The 22,645-nt window shown below is 37.1% G+C and overlaps 1 protein-coding gene across 4 annotated transcripts; it reads left to right on the forward strand.

The window, feature by feature from the left end:
• The first annotated feature begins 7 nt into the window (after positions 1-7).
• Positions 8-21,479, forward strand: DRAM2 (DNA damage regulated autophagy modulator 2). Of its 4 annotated transcripts, XM_035017792.1 has the most exons (11): positions 8-111; positions 1,184-1,308; positions 2,387-2,449; positions 4,844-4,938; positions 6,007-6,151; positions 10,565-10,632; positions 11,914-12,053; positions 17,760-17,937; positions 18,455-18,537; positions 19,787-19,879; positions 20,412-20,688. In XM_035017792.1, exons 5-11 carry the CDS (start codon positions 6,021-6,023, stop codon positions 20,517-20,519), a joined length of 801 nt encoding a protein of 266 aa, XP_034873683.1. In that variant the 5' UTR covers positions 8-111; positions 1,184-1,308; positions 2,387-2,449; positions 4,844-4,938; positions 6,007-6,020; the 3' UTR covers positions 20,520-20,688. The 4 variants fall into 4 exon arrangements, with proteins under 4 accessions (XP_034873683.1, XP_034873682.1, XP_034873684.1 ...); XM_035017791.1 differs by lacking the exons at positions 8-111; positions 1,184-1,308; positions 2,387-2,449; positions 4,844-4,938 and adding an exon at positions 4,958-4,976 and having other exon boundaries at positions 20,412-21,479; XM_035017793.1 differs by lacking the exons at positions 8-111; positions 1,184-1,308; positions 2,387-2,449; positions 4,844-4,938; positions 19,787-19,879 and adding exons at positions 4,958-4,976; positions 19,880-20,006.
• Positions 21,480-22,645: the final 1,166 nt, after the last annotated feature.

Here is a 22,645-nt window from a genome sequence, read left to right on the forward strand (position 1 = left end):
AGGACGGTCCTGGCTGCTCGGGAGCGCGCCCTAGCGTCCCGCCCTGTCTCGGTCCCGCGGGCCGGCTTCGGACGCGGCGGCCAGCCCGGCGGGGTCATCCAAGCAAACAAGGTAGGCCGAAAGGGCCTGAGGGTGGGCCCCAGCCCCCTGTAGGGGTGTGCGTCAGAGAAGGGGATTAGGCGGGTCTGGGAAGTGGAGTCGCCCGGAGCCCCTACCCCCATGGCCCGCGCGCGAGTCGCGTGCCGGATGGCCCTGCCTCCCGGGACTGCACTGTGCGAAGCGCGGGAGAGGGACCCGCTGGTGGCCGGAGCGCAGGCGGGCTCCTGGGGACCTGGGGGGCGGGGGCGGGGGCGGGCTGGGCTCAGGCCTCGGCGCTTCACCTCTGCCTCCCCATCCTTGGTCTCTCCCAGCTCCTCTCCCTTGCTAACCCCGAGCAGGCGGAGCCAGGGTCCGCTTCCCGCATCGTTTCCGGGCTGCAGGCAAAGCCCAGATGAGATCTGCGTTCCAGGGCTATGCGCCTCTGTAAGGAGGCAGCGGTGTAAATAATGCCTTGGGTTTTGTTTTAAGCGGCTACCGAGAACCTTCGCCCTAGTGCCCCCAAAACTGCGGTTGGGTACGCGTTCCAATTTTCACTCCCGGGCTCAGATTCCAAGGTAGGGGGGTTGGGGGCAGGTTTGAAATTGAGATCTGTGCTGACCTTGTGTTTATCCGAAGATCGTCTGCCACGCGCAGTTCTGTCGCGGGGCGGACCTGAGGGGCAGAAAGGTAAATGGCTGGTCCTTTGTATCCCCACACTGTTCGTTTTTTACATTAGGATACATTTGAAAACCAGTAAACACACCGGGGAAATAATTTTTCCAGTTCTCCCAAATTTTAATTTATAAATCAGTACCCAAACCCCAGTTCCCTAATTCTTGTGGCATTATCAGATTCTCCCCCGATTTCTCCCCTTGTAACATTTGATCCAACATATATAAAAAGTTACTTATCTTCTAGACTCTTTAGGATTTAACAATTACAACAATATCACATTTGTCAGAAGGCCAGGTTAGAGTTTAGAAAAATAACCGTTTTCTCTTATGCTTTGCTTTGGGCCTGGTGGTTCTGTGGACTTTTAAAAAGAGCTTAAGGCTTTCTCTCTTCACTTGGAATATCCAGAATTTACTTTCTTATTGTTTCTTAGCAGTCACCACTTAGAGGAGACAGTATAAGGAATTAATCTTATTACCAGTGGCATTCAAACATTTGTGAAATTTAAGAATTGTAACTGCTGTTCTGATTCATGGATCTTCAAAGAAAGCAGAGAAGGTAGGTGAGAGATGCAAGAATATTTCATTAAGCACTCTGACTGCTAGATGGAGGTTGTTCTTGCCTATTTTCAAAGATTTCTTAAATCATTAACTATTAAAATTTTAATTTTGTTTACTTGGCAATTAGCCAGCCACACTTCTAGCTTTCCACTGTGAAAATACATGGGCAAAAGTAGTCTTCCTCACCAAGTCAGGGCCCTTAAATTTTTCAGTTGTCATTAGCAGACTGGTAAATCATTTCAAGCCCTGCTTGTCTTCTAAACTGTCAGTTTAAACAGAAACCTCAAAGGCTGAGGAGATAGGAATCCAAGATGATTCACACATGCAAAGAATTAAGTGTTGTTGTTCCCCATCCTTGTGGCTAGTTACAGTTGTACCGAATTGATAAATCAGCTATCATTGTTATATTGTATGCTTTCTCTGTTCTACTCTAAGGAACAACCCTTTGAGATAGCTACTTTACAAATCAGAATACTGTAACTCAGAGAAACTTAGTAATTTTCCTAAAATCATACAGCTGGGACTTGATAAAGCTAGGATTTGCACTTGGGTAAAGCTGATCTCACAACTATGTTCTTCCCGTTGCATCACACAAACTAGTTAATGTTTTATTTTGCTTAATAATAAACTATTGTTCTTTGCTCATTTTTGTCTTTCCTTCCATAGGAGGAAATTCAGTGTTTTTCCTTTTATTTTATCTTTTTTGACATCAGTGAAAGGTGTCTAATGTGAGAAAGGATAGGAAAATTGATATCCTAAATTTAAAATATTAATTTCAGATGGTACAACATCATTGTAAAACAAACTAGTACACTTAACCTGCTGAGCACCAGGTATTGTATGGAAGTGTTGAATCACTGTATTATACACCTGAAACTAATATAACCCTGTATGTTCACCAAACTAACTTTAAAATAAAAAAATAAACACAAGTATTGACTCTTCAAAGAAAAATAACTTATTAATAATTCTATAACATAGTGTCCTACCCATGAACAAATACTGGTGCATTGACTTGAAATTGTATGTTTAAAAGAATGTGGTTTGAAACATTTTCTTATTTTCTTTGTATATAGATTTGAAGATTTATACTTTGTATGCAGATTTGAAGACCAATACCTTATGAGCTTGTAAAACAGGTAATTCATCTTTTACAGTCTAAAAGAGGAACAACAGCCATTTATTGATCATCTGTGACAGTATTTTACATATATAAACTCATTTAGTTCTTGCATAAACCTCTGTGAAGTGGGTATTATTTTAGACTATTTGACAGTACTAAAAGCTACCACTTATTATGTATCAGTAACGTGTTTCTTTACTTGTGCTATGTCAGTACAATCCCTATAATAGCTACTCAGCAGCATCCAGTAGAACTTTCCCATGTTCTCTATGTTCACCATCCTTTATGGTAGCCTCTAGACACATGGGGCTTTTGAGCACTTGACATGTGGCTAGTGTGACTGAAAGAGTAAATTTTTAAGTTTTATTTTAGTCAATTGAAATTTTAATTTAAATAGCCACATGTGGCTAGAGGATGCTGTTTTGGAACCTAGCGTTACTCTCAGGTCTTAGAATCTGGATAACCTGGAAAAATGGCAATGCTGTTTACTGAAATAGAAAAATCATGAATCTTTTTGGGGTTTAAGAAGATTTGTTTTTGGCTGTTTGTTCAATCAGAAAATATTTAGTGATTACTATAGGCAAGGCCCTCTGCTATGCTTAGTGGAGTCTCTCACCAAGGATTTTATCCACTTAAGAGCCTTTCCTTGTTTGTCATACTGTAGAAGACGATAGCCTTAAGAGATGTGCAAATCAAGTGTTCGCAGAAGAAGGAGTGCTTATTTCCGGATGCAAAGAGATTAGGAAAGGTCGAGTGTGGAAGATCGTATTTGAGCTCGATTTTAAAGAATAGGAAGGATGTGAGCAACAAAAATGATTAAAGGAAGAGGAGGTTATGCTTCTAGCAATGAGATGGACACAATGTTTTGGAAATTCCTTTTGCCAAAATTCCTAAATGCTGGATTAGCCTTTTAAATGCACTGAAGGCCTGTAGAACAGAAAGGGAAATCCCCAGTGCTAAAAGGTCAAAGAGAAAACAAACCAGAGTAGTAAACTAGCAGTGTGTCTTTTGGTTTGGCTGATAGTAGAAATAAAGCACAATTAGGGACAGGTAATAGGCTCCTCTTGCTCCCCACCCAAGGTAGAGAGAGAGAATTCATAGCCCTTTGACCTCTCAGGTATACAACTCCAAGAGGCACCATCCACATGGTAGTTTGTATAAACATGTTTCAGGGGATGATTTTGTTCATAAAAGTTAAAATGTAAATATTTCTACTTGAAATTGTACAACCCATGGCCTTGGAGAACCACCTTCCCCCAAATTCAGCCTGGATCCTCAAAAACTACACTTCATGAAAGGTGGGCTAAGGAAAATACCTCCTTCCTGGCCAAGGGGGATCACAAAGAAATCTGTTCATTTTCACCCAGGTCCAGGTGGGTGAGTAAAGCTACCTCTTGTGAACTTGAAACTGCAGGGTCTGCCATCACTCAGATTCAAGGTTCAAATTTACATATCTACATGGTCTAAAAAACCTGAAAGTCAGGAAATTAAAGTTGGCCCCTTGGTAATGTGCCAGACTGCTTGGCAAAAACAGATATAGACCCTCCCTGGAATGATTCACCCTTAACCTAAGCCTTTTAGAATACTCCCAATTAAAATCCAAATACTAAAGGTCATAGTCAAAAACTACAAAACAGGTGCAAGGGTTGGTGGAACCAACAAATATGAAACTAGATGCCTCTAAGGATGTTGTTAGAATTATCCAAAATAAAATGTTTTTCAAAGAGAAGAAAGGAAAGAAAGATTTAAGAAGTAATTCATAATTTATAGAAATTGAGAATTATTGTCTCAGAAACTTATGCTGGGGAAAAGCACTATAGGAATGTGGCAAGGAATTGTCATGTTTAACTAAATTGATGAAGAAAATTGATAGAATGTTAAAGACTAAAAAGGAAAAAAAAGAACAAAAAGGAGGAGATTATGATAATTCAAGCAGGAAATTATTCAAATCAAGTCTATAATGGTGACTTTAGGGATAAAGGAAAAGAAACTTATTTAGCAAGATTTAAATGTACATATTTAGCAACAAGTCAGATGATCAGAGTAAATGACAAGTACAAGTCAAAAATGGCTGAGATTTCATTATTTGGAAGAAGCTGAGCACATTGGAGGATTATGCAGATAAGAGTTGTTACAAAGTTCATGGGAAATATTCAATTTCTGTCCATCAAACTATGAGAAGATACTCCTCCAAACATGACATTATTTTTACATGCATAGGAGTAATTTCTTATAATTTGAAAGTATTTCTGTATTTATTTTTAAAAATTAAATGCATTCAGATACATTAATGTCAAGTAATCATAAGTGAATTCGGAAACAACATCCTCAGTCTGGAATTTAAGAGAGAAAGTGGTGATGTGTGATATGTGTGTATTTAGGTGCTCTTTTTCTTTTCTCTCTCATGTAGGAGCTGGAAATAGAATGGTGAACAAAACGGTTGGTTGCTGCCCTGTCAGAACCTAAGGTTTAGTGAGGAAGATAAAACCAAGCAAACAAGCAACAGTTAAGTGAGATGAATGCCCTGGTCGGGGAAGTAAAAGGTGCTCTTGGAAACAAAGTAGGGACACTCAGCTCAAGCTGGAAGAGTTGGTACTTGATAATACATAGGAGTTAACAGGTGGTAGTGAGGCTGGAGGGTGATAGCATGGTAGTCTGTTACCCAGATAGAACAGTGTATGTGAAGGTCTGCAAGTGTACAAGAGAGCATGACACATTTGAACATCTGAAAGAGGTTTGCTGTAGCCGTATAGCATAGTAAGTAATTGATGTTGGAACAGAATTGCCTGAGTTTGAATTCTGTCTCTACTGAGTCCCAGCCCTGTGACCTTGGACAGTGCTCTTAACCTCTGTAATTCTGTTGTGAGAAGTAAATGAGATCATGTGTTTAAGGTGATTAGTAACATGCTGACACAGAGTAGACACTTGTTTGCATTTGTAACAATGATGAAGACAATGAAAGCTAGAGCAAGGAATTGGGAACAGAGAAGTAGCCAGAGATGAATTACCGAAAGGTAAGTAGAGATCAGACAATGCAAAGACCCTGTAGACTGAGTTAAGGAGGAAAGACAATTTATAAAGGCACAGGGAGGAACCTGAAATATTGTTCGTAGGTGAATAGGTAGTCAGATTGGTATTTCAGAATTAGAATGATCACTCTGGTTTTAGGGTGGAGTCTAGATTGGTCATGGTCCACACTACAGAAGGAACATTTGGGAGATTATAATAATAATCTGGCCAAGAAATGATGGTGCTTTAGGTAGAGTAGTGGCAGTGAAGATGGAGAGAAAGGGTAGATTTGAAGGAAATTTAGGAGGTTGAATAAACTGCTTACTACTTGATTATGTGTGGAAAGCTGGGGTAGAAAGAACGTTTCTGGATATGGCAAGTGGGTGAAGCTTGGTTCCATTTACAGAGAAATTGAAAGCAAGCAGGTGTAGTAGATGGTGTGGGGGATGATTTCAGAAGTGGAACAGCTCATGGGATAAGTACAAGATAGTGGGAGTGGGTGGCTAAAGTAGAAGAGATGAAATACTTGTGAATAATCTTCTCTAATTTTTTTTTCTACTTCAGAAGACCTGTTTGAGATGTGGTGGTTTCAGCAAGGTCTCAGTTTCCTCCCTTCTGCCCTAGTAATTTGGACAGCTGCTGCTTTCATATTTTCATACATTACGGCCATAACACTTCACCATGTTGACCCTGCTCTGCCTTATATCAGGTCAGTGAAATATATTTTTTTATAGGAGACTGTTTATGCATCATTCACATTCTTTTTTTTTTTTTTTTAAGATTTTATTTATTTATTTGAGAGAGAGAGAGAGAGCACATGAGAGGGGGGGAGGGTCAGAGGGAGAAGCAGACTCCCCGCTGAGCAGGGAGCCCGATGCGGGACTCGATCCCGGGACTCCAGGATCATGACCTGAGCCGAAGGCAGTCGCCTAACCAACTGAGCCACCCAGGCGCCCTGCATCATTCACATTCTAACAGTGAAGCTAACATTCCATATTAACATTTTAAAATTCAGATTTTATATTCGACATTACAACAACAAAAAGAATATAAAAAGGAAGTTGTATTTGGTTCTTTCCGTGTGATAGAGAAAGGTGGAGACAGAGGGGTATGATTCACTTAGTGAATTAGTTAGTGAATTAGGACACTTTAAGTGCCTTGTCTTCCAAATAAATATTTGAGGTTGTCTCAGAAGATAGAAGTGAATTATCTCCCCTTAAAATTCAAAAATGCTGCAAACAACAGTAATAGTATTAAAAGATAATGGTAATGACAACTATTTATCCATCTACTTACTGTGTGCAAGGTAATGTTCTAAGCATTCTTCAGATGATAACTGAATCCTTACAACTACCCTTTGAAGAATTTTTACCCCCATGTAAGAGAGAAGGAAATAAGTTATTTGTTCAAGGCCACATGACTCAGTAAGGGGTGGAACCAAAATGCAGTTTGGGCAATCTGACTCTAGAGACCCTGCTTTTAACCTTTATGACATACTGTCTAGATCTTTCTGACACGTTAAATATCAAAACTTACCAGTAATATTTTTTAAATTTCAAAACTAATAATGATATAAGTATGGGCACTCAGTTGCTTGTGCTATGTTCATAACTCTTTTTTTCCAGTTATAAAGGCAATATATACTTATCCTAACAAATTTTAAATAATAGTAGACTGATTATAAAAGCAAAAAATGAAAGTCTATTTCAACCCCTCTCCAGCTCCTGCCTATCCAGGGTTAATTAATGGTTTGATTGATTTTCTTCCATAGTTTGTTGTTATAGTTTTTCATTTATTTATTTGTTTACATTCTGAAAAATAACCTCTCTAACATAGAAAATAGTGAATTTTTTTTTTTTTTTAAAGATTTTATTTATTTATTTGAGAGAGAGAGAATGAGAGACAGAGAGCATGAGAGGGAGGAGGGTCAGAGGGAGAAGCAGACTCCCTGCCGAGCAGGGAGCCTGATGCGGGACTCAGTCCCGGGACTCCAGGATCATGACCTGAGCCAAAGGCAGTCGCTTAACCAACTGAGCCACCCAGGCGCCCCGTAAATAGTGAATTTTTAAAGGATGACAAACCAGAAGCTAAATTTATCTTTTTAAAATATCAAGAAGAGATCAGAATGTTACTATCTACATTTGTTCCCACAATGGTACGGTATGGAGCAAAGGATAGCAACAAATTGGCTACACTTTGGGAAGATGTGCAAAAACCAAAGATATTTTAGAATTTAAGGTTCCAACTCTAGGAATAATTTGATGACTAATCACCACTGATCACCACTCTGCTAGACGAACATGTAGCTTAAGGAGCCAGTTCATTCTTTAGTAACTTTTTAGAGAACATACATCAGTAATTCCTGAGTGCCTTTCAGCATTTTTATTTCCCCTTCGGGAACTTGTCTGCTTTCACTTTAAAGAGCTTTTAATCATTTAAGAGGCCTTTGGGTTCTTTTTCAGAGTTTCAGTTCTCGATGGTACTGCATGTGATTTTCTGATAGTACCCTAGACACTTCCTTTTCCATTCCTGTTCTGCCCTTTTATTTTTCTGTATTATTATTGTATTATGTAGTATTATTACCCTGGGATCTTTCTCCAATGTTCTAATACATTTAAACTCAGTACTACTTAATTTTACTTCCCAGGCTCATTTCCTTCATTCGAAGAATGCTTAAGTTAGACTAGATGCTCTGCAAAGTTCCTTTCAGTTCATAGACCCCCATCTAAAAGGTTTAATTGTCAATAGTCCCAAAAGAAATAACCAAATGTAAATTTCACTCCAAAGACAATTCCACTGCAAGTATGTTTCAGGTGTTCTCTTAGTTGGTTCAAGTAGTGGATGCCCAGGTAGAACACAGGAGAAGAGTACTGGGGCACGAGAACAAATTATTAGAATTTCTATGTATACTTTTTAATCTTGATATTTGAGCTTATATAATAAATACATATATTTTGAAGTTATATAATCACACCTTTTTTTTTTTTTTTGATGACATGTGATCAAAATAGTTTGATGACCACTGGGTTGGAGTGCTGTGCTGATGAGGTGATGGACTGGGCTGTTTTCACTTGTAGGCCAGTTTGTATCAAACTGTTCCAGAGCCGAGGCAGCCAGCCATTTTGGAAATGCATGCTTTTGTTTCTTTCTAGGATATTTCGAAACTGCAGCATCTCTTGAAATACAACTATTAAAATTTTAGGGAATCAGAAAATTTTTTTTCTGATTATAAGAAAATATATATATATATATATTGAAAATTTGAAAAGTAGAAGAAACAAACAAAAAACCATAATCCTCACTCCCTGAAGATGATCAGAGTAACAAAATCTTTTGTTTCTGAAGATACATCTTAGAGTCGGAAGGAGCAATCCTTAGAATTTATATGTGTTACTTTACTTTTCATAAACCTAACCCAAATGTTCACCAAACCTTATTGATTCCTTACCAGACGTGATTTTCCATCTCTTTTTTATTCCCATTACATTGTGTTAGCTGAGATCCTTATTATCTCTTTCCTCTAGTACTTCAATTCGTGGCCAAAGACTTTGTCTTTTTCATCTTTACTGTATTTTGAGGGAAGGGAAAGGAACTATTTTAATGGGTGTCTCCCGTGTCTGCTGCTGTGCTAAATCTTCACATGTATTGTCAGTTTCATTTCCTCATGTTGAGCTGATGAGACTGGGAGGGAATTAATGGCCCCACTTTGCCGATAAGGAACAGTCATAGAGAGATACAAGAGCATACCCAAAGTTCTACAGTAAATGGTAGGTGGGCTGTTATCTGGACCTGTGTTTTCCCTGCTGCCCTGAAACACAAGCATGTAAGCCGATGCATCGCAATACATTGTGATCAGTGATTTTAACAGAAGTCTGGACAGAATGCTCTGCGAGTCCTCATTCTGCTAGAGGAGTTGGCCAAGGCTTTGGAGGGTAGGGAAAAATTGGTCTCCTAAAATGGAAGCTCCAAGAGGGGAAGGGCTTTGTGTCTTTTACTAACCACTATACTTCTGTCCCTAAAATACTGTCAGGCACATAGTAGGTGCTTGATAAATGTTTTTTTAATTAACAGGAAATGATTAGGTATTAATTGATTTGTAGACAGGGTCAACAAACAGTTGACAAAAGCAGAGTTGTGAAAGGACCTATAGTGTTTAGGGAACATTCAGGTGGGACAGAGGAACATACCTGCCCAATTGATAGAAGTTAGTAACACAGCCCTAACATACCCAGGATAGTTTTGGTTTTTTTGTTTTGTTTTGTTTTGTTTTTTTTAAAGATTTTATTTATTTATTTGACAGAGAGAGACACAGCGAGAGAGGGAACACAAGCAGGGAGAGTGGGAGAGGGAGAAGCAGGCTTGCTGCTGAGCAGAGAGCCCGATGTGGGGCTCAATCCCAGGACCCTGGGATCATGACCTGAGCCGAAGGCAGACGCTTAACGACTGAGCCACCCAGGCGCCCCTAGTTTTGGTTTTTAAAATTTTTTTATTTGTATATATTTTTAAGATTTTTATTTATTTGAGAGAGAGAGAAAAAACAAGCGGGGAGGAGAGGGAGAGGGAGAAGCCGGCTCCCCACTGAGCAGGGACCCTGATGTAAGACTCGATCCCAGGACCTCGGGATCATGACCTGAGCCAAAGGCAGACACTTAACTGACTGAGCCACCAGGTGCCCAGGTTTGGGTTTTTTTTTAAATCAATTTCTATTGATTTCTGTTATCTGAAAAAGAAATAATCTCAAGTGATATGAGAAAAAAATGAACTAGGGTGCCTGGGTAGCTCAGTCGGTTAAGCATCTGCCTTGGCTCAGCTCATGATCCCACGGTCCTGGGATCGAGTCCCGCATCGGGCTCCCTGCTCAGCGGGGAGTCTGCTTCCCCCTCTCACTCTCTCTGTGTTCTCCCTCTCTCTCTCTCAAATAAAATCTTTAAAAAAAAAAAAGTGAACTAGATAAGTACTGTGAGCTCAAACTGTCATGTTCTCATAAAATTATATGAGTTAAACTTACAAATGTATAAAAAGATACAGGATTTGAAGTAGCCCATTATTTCTTATTCTTTAGAAAAAATACACATGTATATTTAGTGTGAGAAATCTACATACCTTCTTTTTTTTCTTTCAGTGACACTGGTACAGTAGCTCCAGAAAAATGCTTGTTTGGGGCAATGTTAAATATTGCCGCAGTTTTGTGTAAGTAATGGGAATTGTTTTAAAAATCAAAATTAATAGTGAAATTGCCCTTTCCTTCTTTAAACACTTGTGTTACTTGTTTTAGTTTCTGGTTATACCTGAGGGAATGTTATCACTAAATTATTGGTCCCAGATATGTTCCTTTTAAAAGAAAAGCAATTTCTAAAAATGCTAAATTATAGAAATAAATCCTTAAAAAATATCTATAAGGCTATTTGACTACTCATCCAAATAGAAGTTGTAAAGTATAACCAAATATTTCTTGAGACCTTAAGTGGATTTCTTAAGTGACCAGTAGAGGACAAAAAGCTATAAACACACCGACCACAACTAACACCAACTAAATTCATTTAGGAAAAACAATTTAGAAGTTTAAGAGTATAGCAGTGGAACCGTGTTTTGATTTTTGAACAATGTTCTAACATCAAAGGAATGGAATTCTACTGTATTTTACATTCCTGTTCATTATTTATTTTTTGAATCAAGCTTTTATTAATGATTAAAATATTTTTTCCATCAATTGTGATTGATTTAAATATTTGAACTCTTCCATATGATATTTATTACCTGCTTGGATCAGAAATTGACGTCAAGGAAATGAATGATTCAGTGCATAGGAGTTCACCTTATGACTAAAATTTTCAAAAACATTTCTACAAAAGCATATCTTTGTTTCATTTTCTACACTTCTGAGTTCTTTGACAATATTTTTGCAATGGAAAATTTTATTTGATTTGACCCTTTCTTGACTAACAAGTATGGTAAAGTGGGTGTTTTTGTTTTCTGTGTAATTGACTGCTATATCTGATTGAACCAAGTTGTAATAATTTGAAATAAAATGCAATGGGAGTGAGGCAAATCACCTTTTGGTGTTTTTTTTTTTTTTTTTTTTTTTTTTGCCAGTACCCATTTTACCCATATTTTAGCAATAATTACTTTAAACTTTAATGCTTATCATATAGGATATTTTGTTTTATATAAAACATCATTAGAAATTGTCAGAAAACATCAGACTTATCTCTTAAATTTTATGCTAAATATTTGTAAATGTGAGGCCCATGGAGGCCAGTGCCTTTCAGTCACACAGAGATATTACTAGTTTCATAATGCAGCCTTAAATGTTCTTTAAAATCAACAGCTGTTTCTGCTTTTTGTTTTTTCTCTTCTCTCATTAAATTTGAAAGGAAGATACATGTTAGGTGACCTTTGTTAACTCTTTGTTGGCAACTTTATTCCCTGCTTACTTATTACTTTGTTGTCTTTCGGATTATCTCTTCCCAGGCATTGCTACCATTTATGTTCGTTACAAGCAAGTTCATGCCCTGAATCCTGAAGAGAGTCGTATCATCAAATTAAACAAGGCTGGCCTTGTACTTGGGTTACTGAGTTGTTTTGGACTTTCTGTTGTGGCAAACTTCCAGGTTTGTGTTTTAGCTCAGCATAGGTATTTTCCTGAGGTACATAAATTAATACATGTTAAAAAGGAAACCTGAAACATTCAGTTACACACTGTTATTGTTTCTTTGCCTTAACAGAGTAGAATCCCCTGCCTTTAAATTATTTGACCTTCTTCAGGATCACTACATACACAATTAGAAAAATTCATTCTCAGTAAGCTCCTGAACACCTATAAATTATTCTGACCTTTTAAGAATTCACAGGACTCTATTAGATTCTTCATTACTACTTAGTTGGAGATTACTCTAAGACCAGAGAGAATTGATATAAATTATAAGTGACACAATTATAGATTTAAATTTAAAAAAATATATATATATATATGAGAGGAGCACCTGGCTGGCTCATTTGATAGAGCATAGAACTCTTGATCTCGGGGTTGTGAGTTCAAGCCCCGTGTTGGGTGTAGAGATTACTTAAAAATAAAGATCTTTGAAAAAAAAAAATGCCTAACAAGTTACACTCATTTACCTATTTTATATTCTTGTTTAGATGTTCCCATTGATCACCTCTATTTCTAGGTGCTCAGCCCCTCATATGAGGAAGTAAAGGGAGGGTATGGAGCTTTTTCCAGCTTTTTCTCAGGGAATTCTTTTTTTTTTTTTTTTTTAAGATTTTATTTATTTATTTGAGATACCGAGAATGAGAGAGATAGAGCATGAGCAGGGGGTAGGGCAGAGGAAGAGGGAGAAGCAGGGAGCCCAATGTGGGACTCGATCCCAGGACCCTGGGATCGTGACCTGAGCCGAAGGCAGACGCTTAACCTACTATGCCACCCAGGTGCCCCTTCTCAGGAAATTCTTAAAGTAGCAGGTTAACCTTCACAAATATTTGCAAACTCTTCACATTCCTTTCTATTGACATTCTTTCAGATGAGTCTTCGGTAATACCAGCTGTATCCTGGGCGTATAGGTGTTTTTTTTTTTTTTGATTAATCTCTCTGCAGTCTTCAGAGTTTCAGTTTAGACATCTGATAACCTATTTAGACATCTAATAGCTATTAGTACACACTCATACAGATACACATATAGAGGCATATTCATGCATCCACTCCGGGTATTTTTGGCTGATAGACGGCTTTCCTCCCACAATGATTTAAGGCGCAGACACTATCCATCCTTGAGCTCTCCCATTCTCTAAGTCCTTATTGCCCTCTGCATCCAGCCGATTGAAACAGTCAAAGAGAATATAGAGAAATCACACCTGCTTCTTAACAACCTTGACCTGGCAGTGACTCACATCATTCTACTAACATTTATTTGCTAGACACAAAAGGGGCTGGGAAATGAAGTCTTTCTGAGCATCAGTTCCTGGGACAACTCCATACTATGGAAGGGACACAGAATTTTTGATGGATAGCTAGCTAGCTGTCTTTGCCACAAAGAGGATCCTGCCTTCACTAATCAGTTTCTAAAGCTCAGTGTTAAAAATATGTTTTGGGGAATTTTTAGTATATGGATAGTGATTCTTTTTTCCAGTTGTCCCTTTAGCAATTTAACAGTATCTCTCATCTCTGTATGGTAAAAATGAATCCCAAAGTGACCTCCACACTTAAGATGCTAACTCTGTTAGTAACCATATTTGTTTATGTGATCCAGTAAATTCCAATGGCATGCCGTTCCTGATTGTAACCTGTGCACTCTGCCTTTCTACCTTTTCCTCATTTGCCTACAAAAACGGTTTATATACTTTTTTTGCTGTGTTCCTTTTAGCTTTCATTCTAGTTAATCTTCACCACAGGGGTCCCTGGGCCTTTGAATTTTGAATCAAATTTCCTTTTTTTCTCTCTTGATCACATCTCTTTTCATGCAACTTTGGACCTCTGCATCCTTCACTGATGGCTTCATTGCTGGGCCCTATTTATAAGCAGACTCTATAACAGTACCCCGATATCCTTCCTTCCTTTCTCATGTAAACTTTTACTGCTTATTTTAAGTGGTGAGTGCATTGCCCCTGCCTCTTCCCACTCTGTCTTGCAGAAACAAACTCAAGTTATAGAGTTTGACTTGGAAGAGACTCTAGCACTGTGTTTTAAAGTAGGGGCTTGTTGGTTTTATCCCTTAAACATTTCTTGAAAACATCTGCTTCTCTCCATTTCCATCTCCACTTGCTCTCCCTACCATCTCCTCAACCAGATCAGATTTCATTATCTCTCATAGCCTGGCCTGCTACCATAGCCTCCTAAATACTTCCTCTGCCTTCACTCTTAACATCCCTTTCATTTAATATTGCAGCCAGTGTAATCTTTTGGAATTATATATATATCCCACTCTGTTTCCTTGTACCCCTGCTTAAAGCTGAACAGCGCCAAAGTTCCATGAAAAGAGATGTAATCTAGAGAGAAAAAGGAATTTGATGAACTGCCAAGCTGCTTAATTAATTCAAAGGTCTTGCATGATCTGGCTGCATGATCTACTTCTCCAGCCTCGTTCTACATCATTCCCCTTTTTAATATCCTCCCTTGTGTATAACACTGGACTTTCTTTGTTCCTTAAATAAGACAGGTTTATTTCACTCCATTTCACATGTTTCTTTTGTTGGACATTTCACAACCCCAAACCTAAATAGATCTAGGTGTCTTCAACATCTCTGTGCAAACTACTTCCTCAGGGAGATCTTCTCTGTGGTTCCTATATAGTTCTAGTTTTCTTTATTTGTATTCTTTGTGCTCTCTAAGCCTCTGGAAACAAATTCTTCACAGCACTTACTATAGTCTAATTTTATATCTATGGTTTTTAAAAATTTTAGTTGATATTTTTCTCCATTAATTCTAAGCACAATGGTTTTATTCACCATTGTATATTCAGCACCTAACATAGCACTTCAAACAAAGATGTTCTCATTGTTTAGTGACTTATTAAAGAGGCCAAAGGGACTATGCATGATGGATAAAAATTCTTTTGCTATTACTGTGGTTGTCTATGCTTAAAGAGACCCGATGGGATTTGAAAAAATCTGACTGAAAAAACACAAATTTAATTTCTTTGAAAACAACTGTGTATAATAATATTCAGCAAAACAAACATATGCTAAGAGTCCTCAGTGCCTATTTAGAGGAATTTTTCCCTTCCTAGGACATTTATCCTCAAGGAAACTTGGAAGGGATAAGTAAGCAGAAATCTATATTAATTTCATAGGGCTGCCATAACAAAATGCCATAAATTGAGTGGCTTATAATAATGGAAATTTATTCTCTCAAAGTTCAGGAGGCCAGAAGTCTAAAACCAAGATGTTAGTAGGGATAGTTTCCTTTTGGGGACACATGCCTCTTTTCTAGTTTCCAGTGGTTACCAGTAATCCTTGGTATTGCATGGCTCATGGCAACGTAATTCTATGATATGTGCCTCTGTTGTCACATGCCATTCTTTCTTCCTATAAAATTTATCCTCAAGGAGACTTTGGAGAGAGGATAAGGATAAGTAAGCAGGAGATTAGTTCCTAAGTTTCATTAACTGCTTGTAGGTAAAGATTACAGACCATTGAATATATAATTTATAAGTTCTTTATCAGACATTTGCTCCTGACCACACGTATCTCTGTAATTTTTCTTGTCTTTGTCAAAGGATAAGTTTTTGTCTTTGTTTTGTGAAAGGATATATTTTTAAAGAGGATAAAATAATGACTTTTGCACATGTGCCAAAGATTTTATTTAACTTATTAATTAAGGAGGGAACTTTAGGTATTACAAATCAGCTCAAAAGAAAAGTCAAGGTACCACACGTTTGTAGTCAGATAGGGAATGCTAAAATAAATTTATGATGTAAAACTGGTCATATTCACAGAGTGACAATTAATAACATTCAAAAAGACACAACTTGCATTTGTATAGATATGGATTATTTGCCTTGCTATCAGTTTTCTGTAAGTTAACTTCTGTCTCTACACATAACTTCTAAGATGACGGAAGTTTTCTGTGAAAAATAGCCTAATCAGAGCCAAGTAAAACTCACATTTGTGTAGAACCAGCCCCAGAGGCTCTAACATTCCACTGGAAAAATACTCTCTGGCCTATTTCAAGATCTTTTGCTGTTTCCCTGGTCTCTAAAATGACAAAATTGAATGTACAAGCAGAAGTACTGCCAGTTAAAACCAGTTTTAAATGCCTTTATTTTTAATCATAAAAAACAGTAATCACTCTCCATTCTTTTTTTTTTTTTTTAAAGATTTTATTTATTTGCGAGAGAGAGAATGAGAGACAGAGAGCACGAGAGGGAGGAGGGTCAGAGGGAGAAGCAGACTCCCCGCCGAGCAGGGAGCCCGATGCGGGACTCGATCCCGGGACTCCAGGATCATGACCTGAGCCGAAGGCAGTCGCTTAACCGACTGAGCCACCCAGGCGCCCCTCTCCATTCTTTACTCTTACTTTTTAATTCACAGGATTTTGTTGTTGGGACTGTATAGTGATCACAGGTGGGCATCAGTCAGGCTATATCTGTATTTATCTTCATCAATACATATGAGAATTTTTTTAAGGAAAAATTCACCTGCTCGTAGTCCTAAAATAGTTAATTTCATTTTTGCCTATATTTTTCTAGCCTTTATTCATATGTATAGATAAATTCCCATAAGAAGATAATACCATTTTGTATTATGTTTTATGGGTGCTGAAGTTTTTTTTCTTTGTTACCCAAAGTGGTAATAGCAATGCATTTTTTTTCCCTTCCCAGTACTCATAACATTGCCAGTTATAACACCACAAACCGAATCAAAATAGCCCTTCCTCTCCAAAAGAAAACCAATGGCTTTGGCAAAACATTACTATCTTTTACTTCTTATAGCTTCAACAAGAAAATTGGGCTCTGTGTTTGTGAATTAGCACAGTCGATTGTGAAAGAAGGAACCCAAGCCTTAACCTCTCCCCTCTTGTTACCCCATCATACACTCTCTGCCAGGTGCTCTACGGTGCCTTCTCAACCAAGTGAAATACAGACCGCATCACCTTCAGAAACTAGAGTGGTTCAACCAAAAACGTTTGTAGAATTTTTGGAGAGCTACTTTGTCACTTTTAAGCAGAGGGTACATGTGATAATAAGTAAAATGTAAATGGATACTGATGAGTGAGATAAAGGAGAAAAGAATTGGAATTTATCAAAACCAATCAGTGAGAGCCAAGAGGGAATGCTTTAATTTTTTGACCATTCAATTGTACTTAGATTTAAATTAGATTTAAGTTGAAACTCCCTCCCTCCAGTTTCCCAACCATCCTGATCCTCCTTTGCCATGCACTACTCTTTTTCTATAACCCTTATTACCATCTAGCGTACGATGGACTTTACTTATTTCTAAAGTTTATTACTTATTGTTTGTGCTTCTTCACTTGAATGTAAACTCTGAGGGCCAGATTTTTGTCTGTTTTGTTCACTAATATATCTGAGTACTTACAACAGTGCTTGACACAGAAAAGGTACCCAAATAAACCTATTATTCAATGAGTAAATGAATAATTACTGTCATATTTTCAGTAGTGACATGTGAACAATTTGGTTTACTGTAATCTGGCTTTTATGGAGTACTCTGACAGAATTGCTTCAGGAAGTAATCTCTAGAATTCACAGTGCTTTTCCATTCAGCGACTGTTCTTTTGAGATCACTAGCTTGTGCTTTCAAATATTGTGTTGGCAATGTTTTGAGTTTCCCTTATTTACTTATTTCTTCTTTCTGCCTCTCAGAAAACAGCCTTTTTTGTTGTGCATGTATGTGGAGCTGTGCTCACCTTTGGTATGGGCTCGTTATACATGTTCGTTCAGACCATCCTTTCCTACCAAATGCAGCCCAAAATTCATGGCAAACAAGTCTTCTGGATCAGACTACTGGTGGTTATCTGGTGTGGAGTAAGTGCATTTAGCAGTATCCTTTGCTGTAAAATGTGGCTATACTTGGAAGGGAATTGAATAACAGAATTTAAGTGAACACTGTTGGCATATTATGAGCAGGCATCTTGTGAGTGAGATTCTTGGGTTAGTAACCCTAAATTAAAGGACTTGAAACATGAAATTCAAATTTTACATAGGATCTCAGTAATTGAGTTGAGAACAAAGATAAGATTTAGCCTGATCATACTCATTTCAGAGATAGGAAGGATGAGTTAATTCCCTCCCGAGAACAATTATGTAGCAGAATCTTAGGCTAGTGCTGCTGATTTACTGAGCAAAGAGGGATTGACTATGCAAACCATTTCATAGTAATCCTCTGGGTACATTTTAATTTTCACTACTGCTGTATAACATCTAGTCTTTAAGAAAATGGGTTTGAACCTTGGAAACAAATGTATGAGTAATCCTTGTGGACCTTTAAAGTGATTTTTATTTTGAATCTAAGCTTACAGGTTTTCTCTGAGATTCTCCTTGACTTACTTTTTTTATAGTGCTGACTTGCTCATCCCTTTTGTACAGTGGGAATTTCGGCACAGATATCGTACAGAAACTCCATTGGAACCCCGAGGACAGAGTAAGAACTTGGAATCTATAAAACTTAGTTTAATTGTATTAAGGATAACTATTATGGTTGATTTTGATGTATTTTTCATGTCATCACTAAAAAAATCATACTTTTTCAGTAGAATAATCATTTTGTTAAATTAGGATTATTTTCTATGTATGATTGAGTTTATGTAGCACCACCTATATTCTTCTGTCACGTTTCAACAGTGAACATTTTCAAGACACAAAGAGAATTGTGATGGCAAAGAGTTTTCTCAGAAATTGACTCCTCTAAATACATATATAATGTACAACATACCCAACTGAGATCTTTTATTATTAGAATACTTGTTTTCTGAATTACCATCTAGAGATTTATTATTATGGACTCTGCATTTGGGTTTCAATATAGTGGATATCTGAATGGAGATAACATCTTTGACCCGGAGGGAAAAAAGAGGAGGGATATATACTAGCTAGATGATAAAATAAGTTCATCTGTTTTCACAAACCTTGCAGTGGCATTTCATTTTGAATTGTTTTTAAAGAATTAGCCCCGGATGGGATATGTTTGTGAGAATGAAAGGATGAAATAATTTACTAGTTTCCTTCAGTTATAATCCATGTATTATTTAATGCTCTAAAAATAACACGTTTATCATGAGCATTTTTTACTGACATTTTTAGTGGCATTTAATGAATCTTATGGCTGTGGGAAAGGCAGTAACTTCCCAATTATAGAGTAGAGGTTCTCTTGGTCTTAGTTCTTCAAATGGAAATTTTATTTGCTCTAGAGGAGGTTATGATAGCTAGATCATTTAGGAGGACATTCCTAATGTCTTTCTTTAATTCTTGAGATATGTTCAATAAATTAAGGGTTGTTTCATTTTGTTTTCCAGAGAGTTCAGATATAGAATTATTTATAAAAGATAAATAGAATTAAGTTTTTAAACAAACCTTATTTTAGGCAGTTTTATATCTACAGAAAATTGTGAAAATAGTGCACAGGGTTCTATGTTATCAATATATTCTGTACCTGCCTCTTTTAGTAACATCTTTAATTAATATGGCATGTTTGTTACAATTAATAAACTCATGGATACATTTTTAACAAAAGGCCATAGTGTATTAATATGTCCTTAATGTTTACCTGATGTCCTTTGAATTTCAGAAGGCAGATTGGTTTGCAGGTTTTATGGGTCTTTTATTTGAGAGAAATTCTGGATCATTCAGATGAAATTTCACAGAATTACTTTTTTTTTCCGTTGTCACTCAAGGGTTATGTGCTTCACATGGTCACCACTGCAGCAGAATGGTCTATGTCTTTCTCCTTCTTTGGTTTTTTCCTGACTTACATCCGTGATTTTCAGGTAAGAAAACACAGCATTAGATTTATGCAAACTTCCCTCAGGTGGAATAAAAGAAGTTGCTATAGTCAAGTCTCCAACCTTTCTGAAAATTAACTTCATAAGCAGCGATGCCAGAAGAGCTTCTCAGGTAAATCATTTCTGTGTTTGGGGAAGTAGTGTGTTGTTAGTAAGGGGTTCAACCTTGAAAATAGGATTGTAAAACAAGTAAGCAGAAAACTTTTCACAGAATTTTCATCAACTCTGCCTATGTTTACATAGGCCATCCTCAACATTTAGTTTCACTGATTCCTTTTAGTAACCGAAGAAAAATGAAGAACTTCTGAGTAGGAAAGCTTGGTTTACCTAACTGTTGGTACTACAGATGATACCTTTGGCAGTACAACATCTGTCTCAATCTTGTTACTCCTTAGAATTGATTTACATCTCCAGTCCCACAAATATTCTTCAGAACGTATTGAAGATGTGATGTTGAAGACATTGAAGATGTCTTTAAGGAACAAACGCCTATATATAATTTTCTTTTCTGTTACAGAAAATTTCTTTACGAGTGGAAGCCAATTTACATGGATTAACTCTCTATGACACTGCCCCTTGCCCTGTGAACAATGAACGAACACGACTACTTTCCAGAGATTTATGATGAAGGGATAAAATATATCTGTGATGATTATGATTCTCAGGGATTGGGGGAAATGTTCATGAAAGTTCCTTATTCTGCTCTGAAATTTTTAACCAGTTAATCAAGGCTGACAGTGATGTTGATGAGTACTGATAATCAAGAGACATAAATAAAGCCATTTCACAAGTTATTTTAAAGGATATCTTCAAGAAGACCATGTAAAAACATTTATGCCTATACTTTTTTTAATCCCAGAAAATAAAACCAAAGGACTACAACACTGTAGATTTTTTTCTACTTTATTTAAGAGGAACAACAAAAGTGCACCAAGCAGTCTACAAAATCCAGCCTTTCATATTTTCTAAATCATTGTAAACCATGTTTTGTTTGGAGCACTTTTATGAGAGATATTTTCCAGGACCCCAGATAATCAGCATTGCTCAACAGCTCCTTTAGAATTGGATTTTGAAATAATAGTTTTACCATATCAGTACATTTCTTACAGTCTTTATAAGATGTTTTTCTTCTGGAATCCACTTATTAAGGGGAGCAGACCTGAATTCATGTAAGTGCTTTCATTGCTTAAGCTTTGCACAGGTGATTCTCTAGGTATGGACTTGATTCCTGCCACAAAGCCAAATACTATGCCAAGTGGTCTGTCACATACACTTGCAATAGTTTCATGAAGCTTAGTCTCTAAAATGAGATTTTAATCACTAATGCATGAGAGAAGTAGCTATAGGCAGATTTACTTCAGTTGTGTTTTACATAAAACAAGGGTTTGTGTTCATACATAAGGCTGAGAAGTTTGTGAATAACAGCAGATATGATTAATGTAAGTTACCACAAACTGCAGTCAAGAGCTTAGATTTTCATTTATAGCAAATTATAATTATTTATAGAAGTAGTCTTGAATGGGCAGATATTAAGCCTTTTAAACAGGGTGTGAACTTTGTAGAACCCAAATTCTAAAGGACAAAATCAGTCCAAAAAAAAATACAAGGTACAAAATAATTGTGATATAGGTATCCACCAAAATGGTTTTCTTTCTCTCTGTCATGCAAATGATCAGATAGCTTCTACTTGGATCCCTATCTGTGCAGATAAAGGATGGTTTACAGATCCCAGATAAAATTCAAATTCAAATTACTCATCCAGAAGGTGCTCAGTGACTGGTTCTCAGAAGAATCTTTGAAGAAGATTAACAAGGTTTATCATTTTAGAAGAAATGGTTCTGTAGCCAAAATAAAAAATGGTGAGAACAAGGTTAAAGTACAAAGAAGGAGCACTTTTAAAGGAAAATGGATATATGGTGGAAACAGATCTCAATTAGGAATAAGTTGCTAGATATAGGACTATGTAAATAATATTTCTGAAGACTTCTGGGCTAATAAGACAAAGTGGAATAAAATACTGTTTATCATGCAGCAGTGAACATGGAAGATATTTCAGTAAACACTGATTCATTGAAATCTGGCATCACTAGAAAAAAAATGGTTACAAACCATAAAAAATTTGTCATGCCTCTGAAAATTATGGTGCAGCCACACCTGAGAAACAGCATTCAGTCCTGACTCCTGTACATCAGGGAAGATGAAATTCAAGTTGTGAAGGACCACAGTGTGGTGAGAGAGGAATTGATAGAATCGAAGTTTATAAATTGTATGTGGGGAGGATGGCATAGGGAAAGACTTGGATTTATAGGTCCATACTAGAATATTAGGCTTAGAAATGTGCACTAACACATTAAAGAAATTATTTTAAAACAAAATGTTACTTTGATAGTATTTTAATCCCATCATTTAACCTTTACTCTTAGGCATAACAGAGGCTGAAAATATTGTTTAAAGGGGATTATAAATAGATTTTTGAATATGTGTTTATTCTTCACTTATGGCTAAAGTAATGGAAGGTAACCACCTCCTCCCTCAAAGTATGCCTTGCCTCCACTGTCAGTACAGTAGCTTGGATAAGCAGATAAGGCATTCCTTTTCAGTTCAATCAGCATTTTTGTATTGAATATTTATCTTTAAAAATAAAAGGTCTTAAGCTGACAAAATTAGCAGGTTCTATGAACTGAGTGTATCTATTTCTTTTTTGTCCTGGAAACCCAGCAAGACTATATTTCCCAGCTTCCCTTTCCAGCT

Source organism: Mirounga leonina, unplaced genomic scaffold, assembly GCF_011800145.1.
Source record: "Mirounga leonina isolate KUSES-001 unplaced genomic scaffold, KU_Mleo_1.0 Mir_173, whole genome shotgun sequence".
In the NCBI taxonomy this organism is placed as follows: Eukaryota; Metazoa; Chordata; class Mammalia; order Carnivora; family Phocidae; genus Mirounga; species Mirounga leonina.